The 8,221-nt window shown below is 30.5% G+C and overlaps 1 protein-coding gene and 1 long non-coding RNA gene across 2 annotated transcripts in view; one reads left to right on the top strand and one right to left on the bottom strand.

Annotated features, from left to right (window-relative positions):
- The first annotated feature begins 1,014 nt into the window (after nucleotides 1–1,014).
- The window catches only part of LOC106683685 (uncharacterized), a 10,682-nt gene continuing 3,475 nt past the window's right edge, over nucleotides 1,015–8,221 (top strand). Inside the window, exon 1 of the long non-coding RNA XR_010844625.1 lies at nucleotides 1,015–1,057. This is a non-coding gene — a long non-coding RNA (uncharacterized lncRNA). The remainder of the gene's footprint in view (nucleotides 1,058–8,221) is intronic.
- Phlpp (PH domain leucine-rich repeat protein phosphatase) overlaps nucleotides 7,755–8,221 on the bottom strand; it is a 131,286-nt gene continuing 130,819 nt past the window's right edge. Inside the window, exon 24 of the mRNA XM_014425309.3 lies at nucleotides 7,755–8,210. Coding sequence (XP_014280795.1) covers nucleotides 8,123–8,210 — 88 coding nt within the window. The 3' untranslated portion in view covers nucleotides 7,755–8,122. The remainder of the gene's footprint in view (nucleotides 8,211–8,221) is intronic.

Below are 8,221 nucleotides of genomic sequence, written 5' to 3'. Positions count from 1 at the left end.
TATTATGTATATTACCATTTATAGTTCACCTAATTTAAATACTTTTTTACTATGTTTACTTTACAAATTATTTTCGTTATTGTGGCATAACTGCCATCCCCACTCCTCCCAATACAAACCGTCACTTTATGCACAAACCGTCAGGTATGCATTCTGTCTCATCATATGATTTGTATTTTTTTTTTTCATCTCTTTATTTGTAATTTCTTTAATATTTCTTCTCTTATCTATCTCTTACTATTACCCTTTTCATTTACTGTTTTTACAACTTTTAATTTTTCTTATTATATCTTGCTTTTCATTTTATACCCCTGTTATTTTACACTTATGTTTTTTCTTTTTGTAACTATAGTGTTTATATCTTTTTTAGCCCTGACGAAGCCCTGGAACGTGAGGCGAAACGTTGGCTCAATAAAATAGTATAATTATTTACTATTTGAGTTTTTTTTTACCGCACCCGGACCATATTCCATTCATAATTCAATTTTGTTTGAGATTTCTTCTGGGAACCGTTCCACACTAACATACATAAAATCTAGCCGTTTAGCCTACATTCCAATTGCCTATTGTATCATTACTATAAGAAACTAATTTTATATCTTTTTTTTCCATTTTATTGTTACACATTACACCATAAATAGATAGTCATGAAAAAACTAAACTTCACCAAAAGCTTTCTTTTTATAGTACAATCTGATATTGTTACCTCTTTTAACTAAAATCTAGTACATTACTTAGGACTATCAGACTACAAATAACTCATTTAGCTCTTCACATGTGGCACACTCATTACAGGATTATGATCATGAGCTCTTTTGACTTCAGGTGTTAGTAAGTTGTTAGGTATTAAATTAGATGAATCTGTTTTTTGTTAAATTTTTAAAAAACACATTTGACAACTTTTTCTATTTTTATTACTTAGTTCTAGGTCTCCAGTAAATTAATTTTTTTTTTTTACTTTTATTAAAATGGTACTTTGGTATAGTAATTAATGCATGACTCATCTAGTAACTCAATAATTTGATGTCAGAATTTGGTTAGGTACTAGAACACTCAGGTAATATTTTGTTAGATTAATTTAATTATTGGGGATTTGATGAGCTAGTTAATGAATTAATTAAATTATTCCATTCTTTATAAGAAACAAATACAATATGATATAAGATATAAGTAGTTGAACACTGCAGTAGGACTGAGGATGGCCCACATGGTACCCAGGGGCCCCTTCTTGGAAAATTATGTAGCTTTAAGTGTATTTTAAGGGAGTTTTATAGCATTTACTTTTTAAAAACTTTCAATAAACGCCTTTAAATATTGGAAAAGGTAAACAATAAAACAGTTTTTCAATTAATTTTCACAAAATACATGTTACCAGACCTTCCCTTTGTAGAACTTTTCCACTAAGCTCTTGTGACTCACTGGTTTAGCTAAAATATTAAAAATGAAAACCTTAATTATATTATTTTTTTCAAGACTGACAGTTTTCTTATTAACACAAATGTTATCCAAAAAGTCTCTTAACTTGTTTATTAGTCATATCGCATGTCCAACCTTAATTTTTGGTTTCACAGCCTTTAATTCTATAAAACCTTGTGGATAAAATTAGGGTTTTTGTTTTTAATATTTTAGCTAAACCAATGAGTCACAAGAGCTTATTGGATGGGCCCATAGGAAGAGTCTGCTAAGATATATTTTGTAAAAAATAATTGAAAAACTGTTTTATTGTTTACCTTTTTCAATGTTTAAAGGTGTTCATTGAAAATAACATTGACTGATACTAAGACTAACACAAGGAATAATGATTCTTAATCAAGTATCTTTTTCAAAGAGAAATTGGAGATAGCTAACAGCCATGCAAGCGAATTTGTGGATGATGTTCTTTTTTAACTTTTGGCTTGGGACTTGAACACTGTGCCGATGTATGATAAAGCTCCTTGGCCTTTAGTAAAATTAAATTAAACATTGTCTCTTAAACCTGTAATACTATTTAGCATGGACGTTTAGTGAAATAGTTCCAGTTCCTGAAGATGTTAAGGTAGAACTCTTCAGATCAATTGTTTAGAATTCCTGTTCAATATCTGCTTAAAACTAATAGTGAAAAACTATAAATATAATATTTAAAATATATAACAACACCATAGTTATAAAAAGAAGAAACAAAGTAGTAATTTGTTAAATAAATCAATTAACTTAACCAAATTAAAATAGAAAAATAGAGGAAGTAATGAGGACTCAATTCATTTAATTGGATATTGATGTTTCTTCTTAATTCGTGTACCATTATCAGAGCTTAAATTGAAAAAGGAAAATAAGAGTAAATATTTTTTATATAAGTTCATAACACTTACTTTTATCTTTGACTGTTACCCTCTCATTTATTTTTAAAAAATATGAATTTTTGGAGAAAGTAATTTATTTTCTCTTCTATAAACACGGCAGTTGACTTTTTTTTTTTTTTCTTTTGCGTGTTAATTTCTATTTAAGCCTTGATGGTGGCCCACATCATTTGCCAAAATGTCAATTTATCTAATAAAAAAAAACAAATCTTAGTCCTGATTATTTTCTCCATAATATACATAACAATTAGCTTAATCCATCAACAATAAAAAAGAAAAGGAGGTGCAATAAAATGAAATAGAATTAGAAAAATATGTATATATATATTACTTTACTTTTTTGATTCATTCTACTAATTACAACATTGTAGATATTTTATACATTTAATTACAATACATACATTTTTACAGTTCATTATTTCTCTCTCAATGAATAATAACAGTAGAGGTATATCCTTATGTTATGTGAGTGATTACCCGAATCAATGCGGCTAAATTAAGAATATTTCTACAGCTATGATAAAGTTGTCAAGTCTCATTGCGGCTAAATGGTATGAAAAATTATATATAGCTAACCAAATGTTCTAAGGTGTTGAAGGTGCCACTGAAGCCAGCGCTCCCTGAAGACACATCAAGTAAAAGTGTAAAACAAAAATTAACACTAATCAAAGTTTAATAACAATTATTAATAGGCATTGGAATTGAGAAAATAATTTTTCTTTTTACTTTTAAGTATTTCTTATTGAAAACATCATTCTTTTCATCATAGTCATTAGACAAAAATGTTTTTTTGTTAATTTTGATTTAATGTATCCTATATATTGTACAGTAGACTTGGGTTACTTTCCGACAGTCACACTTTTATTGGAACAGTCTGTAAGATTACCCCAATCTATGGTACTTACTATATTTGATGTATGTCCAATTCAAAATAAAATCAAAACTGGGTTTTTTTTGTGTGCCACTTCTGTAGCAAAGCAGTGATATGTGGCAGAGCAAGTAAATGCTAAGTGAGGCCAAGATTCTCCCTGGAGATTACCTATCCACGCCCCTATGTGCCATAACACTGGAGAACAATAATAACCTAACTAGATAAAAATTGGGGTCAATTCAGCCATATTTAGCTCAAGAAATATTTTTAATTTTTTCGAAGGAAGATAAAACAACCACCTCATTCATACTATTTTACCAATCAATTGTAGGTAAGTATAAACTTAACATCAGAACTTTTAAAGTTATAACAAAATTGTGGAATCATGTAGCAAACCTTTAGATGACAGTTGATTTAGGTTATCAACCAATATTATAACTGACATGTGATCTAAATATATTTTCCTTAAACATTATTTTTGATAAGTTGTAAAGCTATTCCATAATTTAGCAAGTGGGGTCACAGTATTCTGCTATAAAAGTAATGAACAAATAAAGTAATAAAACAAAACAACTGTTGAGCATTAATATTGATCTAAATCAACCAATAAATGTACATTAAAGAATCTTGGACCTAAGCAAAATATTGACAATGAAACAAAAAATACTAAGGAATAATTACAGAGTTCCACCATTTAACAAATTATAGAAAAAAAAAAAACGTATATGCCACAAAAAATAATGAGTATGAAATATAATTGAAATCATAATTTAGATGCTTTGAATATTTACAGTACTTATGATTTTTCATAGGGAATCAATAATTTAATTATTGTAGCATAGTTTTTCGATGTTTACATTCAGTACAAATAGTCACATTTTCTGGAATACTAACAGTTATAAAACACTGTTCTCTAAAAACTTTCAATACTATTTTCTTCAGCTTCAGATTTGAATTAGTACATTGATTTTCACCAAAGTTAATAGGTATACAAATGTCACTTTTAACTTCCCTACAATTGTGGCAATGATCACTAATATAAACATCCTTAATAAGTAACTCTGATTGACTTAAATTAACACTACATGTTCGAATTCGCTTATCCACTATTTTCTCTTTTTCTAATAACTTCCTCTTTTTCACATTTTGAAGGCTTTGTTCAATTTGTTCATCAGTAAAGCCTAAAAACATATCGTCTACATCATCTTCTTCACTATCAGAATCAGTTGTCTTAAGTTTTGACAGTTCGATTCTCCTATGCACTATCTCTTTTATCAGGGTTCTTAAGTCAGAAGCTCGTAAACCCTCCATAATCACAGGTAATAGTGGCAACATGAAAAATATTTTTAATATTACATCTGGGCTAGCTCATCTTCATTGCACTTCTTAAATACAATCAAACATAATCAGTATCAGTCTTAGATTGTTATGCTTAAAAAAAAAAATAAAAAAATTCCCTCCATAGAAGTAGGAGGGAGAGTGAAATGAAACACAAAGAAACTTGATAGTATTTCCACCATTGACGCCCTATAGTATTTTTTTTTTATCAAGTATGGGATGGGTGCATCGTATCATATTGATTAAAAATCCAATTCAATTAATAACAAAACTAATATAATGAAATGATCAATTTCGGGAGATTACCATCTTAAAAAATAGTGTTTAGCCAATTGATCAACTAAAATAATTTAGTAGATACAATATCGATTAATTCTTAATTAGTGATAAATGTGATTATCAAAAGACTGAAAACTTTCGAAAAAATATGAAATCGAAAAACAAAACAATATTGGTAGATTTTAATATTGCTTAGGCTGTAAGCATAGAAGGTATCTATTCCCCAAGCAGCAGAGAGATGGTCACAATAATCTAGCCTGGTAACGGTTAATTGTGAAGGATTATTCTTATTAATGTTTACATGTATTTCAAATTAGATAACTATCAACTAGGGAATCTCTTAGAGCTCCAAACTTGCAACAAAGTCTGCCTAGTGTTGCCTTCAGAGCTTGACGATTCTTACAACCCGAAATAGTACTTACATTTGTTGAATGTTATCTACCTCCTCATCTCAACGGAAAAGACATTATTTGCATAATATAACCAGTGACCCTACTTACACAAAATGATAAATACGTTCGAAAGAGTAAGGACCGACCAGGTCATAATTTTTATTACAAACTTTAGCTTGACCAGCTATCAGGTATTCAGTTTCTGAGCGTATTAACAAGTCTTAACTTACTAGAAGTATTATGGACGGGAAGCAAAGCTTCAACTAAAATCAATTTCAATGGTTTCAGCATATACCTAAAATTTGCACCATCCGATTAATCGTTCCGTTGACTCCAAGATTGAAGAGAATATAAGCAAAGGATTTTTCTTGTCGAACGCGATTATCCTTCAGATAGACAAAACTAATTATCTTCACAAATGTTACAAGAAGAACCAGATATACCATAACCAAAACAGCAGCGTAGGTCTCGTCGAATTTTCTATCTCTTTATGGGGAGTTTAAAGAAACGGTACCAGTTCCTCAACCGTAGAGTGAAGGAAGGAGAATATGGATACAAAAACATTCAGGAAGTAGCATTGGCCACTTCTGTTGAAACATATTTTTCAAGAGATCGACAAGATTTGATCAGAAGATAGTAAGCCAAAGAATAGAATTAAGTAAAAGACCATGGAGCACAAATAACGATGAAAACCTACTGGTTTAGATGCGTTGATGAGCACGAGAAAGGAGGGCTCTTTTCTGTCACCTTGCGCTGTATTGTAACTGATCCGGAGTGCGTTATGAGGCGTATACTTTTGGTGCCGGATCAGAAAGCGTACAAGATGGAACTTTAGCAGCCTACTGCTACTATCAAGTAAACTAAAACCTCTAGGAGCTTCCACTGTAGATGAGAACTACACTTTATTGTTTTAATTTCTTGTATGTAATTTAAGTTTGCTTCTTTAATAACCGTGTAATGTATTTTTAGTTTATTATTATATACAGTCTTGATGATAAAGTACATATAAGAGATCTCTAATCAATCAAATCTAGTCTCTTGTATACTGTGACTCTCGATGGCCATTTTATACCCAAAGACATCACTAATCACAACTCAACTATGAAAATCAATCTGGTTTGTGTTCATATTTCAGAGGAAAGAGCTGATCAAATAGTTCTACTACTATTTTGGTGCTTAAACAGTGTTATTTTATAAAATCTCCATTAAGTCTCTCGTCCATCCTTAATATCTGTAATCATTTACCATGCGAATAACCATTGCCAGGCCCCTGTCCTTTTGCAAAGATCTAAAGCGAATACTTTTAGAAATTACTTTAAAAGTGTATACTCTACAAAGTGTTGATACTATCCTGCAACGATTTAAAGTATATAACCTTAAAATTAGCTGATCCATGGTGTCTTGTATTGACTTTATCCCATGGAACCTTCTATCCAGTTAACTTAACCTTTTTAAATGCGTATTGTCCCAGTTCTTATATTAGTGCACATCACCTCTTAAATCTGAGGATTTAACTAATTCCTTGACAGAGCTAACTGTTTAGTGGTAACAGAGAAAATGGCCCATAAAGTAGAGATCACAAGCAAGAGTGATTCTGTCGCTATTGAGTTGAACTACCTAGATTTATGTAGGTGATGTGTGCTATCTAGTTTTTTTTTTTTTAAAGTAATCCAGTTGAAGGTGATGTTGCCCTGGTTATCTACAGGTGACCAACCTTTTCTAACCATGGTTGGGGATCAAGTTTTTCATTTTGTGTGACCACCACTTAATGAAAAAGTCAACACCCTGAGGCCGGATTCGAACCGGCACCGCCCGCAGATTGTTTGACTAGTGCCCAACTCCTGAGCTATGGTGCGCCCCTGCTACCTAGTTTGAAATCAAATTGTTGAGGGAAAAATAAACTTAGATCTTTGCTGATGGATGTCCTGGCAAGAGGGAGAGGTTGGTCAATAACTATTACAACTTTTTACAAGGCATGGATTTAAAAAAAATTAAGAATGAAATAATCGGGCAACTGAAAGTATCAAACCTTGCATTAGTTACTCTAACAACCTGTATTTGAGCATTCTTTAAACCTTTCATTGCTTATGGGATTCAAAATTCTAATATACTCAAAATAGATTAAGAAGGTGGGTTATGCTGCTATGCTATTCCAAGGAATGGGTCAAATAAGTGGGAGACAGAATTATGAGAATACTCAGAAATAGAGGATTGGTTTGAAGCAGGGGAGGATTATGAATATTATTTCTGTCTGTGATAGTTAATTCATATTATATCAGAGAATGTAAAGAAATAGTATTTATTTCTTTTGAATTTGTTAAGCCTTTATTTTTTCAATTTTTTATTATCTTAACTGCTAATAGTTGCTAGTAACTTTACTATTATCTTTATTATGGTTAAATAAGTGACTCAAGTAGGTAGAAAAGGATTTTCAAATTCTAATAAATAAGGTTTAGGTACTATAGAAGTGGGGAAAAAAGAATATACAAGTAAAAACACACACACATATGAATAGGATACTAAAAAAAGTAATTAACATATTGAGCATTGTTTCTTCAACAAAGTTTAATTATTTACAACAAAATGTACAAATATATTACATATTTATTTCTGTACATGAACATACATTTGACTATGTATTGAAGTAAAAGATTATACAAAAATGTTTTTTAAGTATACAAATAAAAAAGATACAGAAATTTGCAGTCACAAAAACAACCACTGGATTTGACTGCAAGAATCACATCATTATTTTTTATTTCATTATTCATTAGTTGTGATTTGAGAACTGTTAAAGTATTCCCTGAGATCACTCATTAAATCCATATAAGCTGGAACTTGAAAACATAATTCTCATAGAGAATAAAAAAAAAGTAATTAATTAAACCAATTTGTTTCTTGGTTGGTTAAAGTTCTGTTGTAGCAACATCCCAATATTTTGACATTCTGTCTTCTGTCTCAAGAGAGTCAGTTTCACTTCTTTCTCGATTAGAACTAGGCAAAAA

Source organism: Halyomorpha halys, unplaced genomic scaffold (assembly GCF_000696795.3).
Source record: "Halyomorpha halys isolate HHAL.00 unplaced genomic scaffold, Hhal_1.1 Scaffold505.1, whole genome shotgun sequence".
NCBI classification, from domain to species: Eukaryota; Metazoa; Arthropoda; class Insecta; order Hemiptera; family Pentatomidae; genus Halyomorpha; species Halyomorpha halys.
This window is presented reverse-complemented; position numbering and strand designations above follow the sequence as displayed.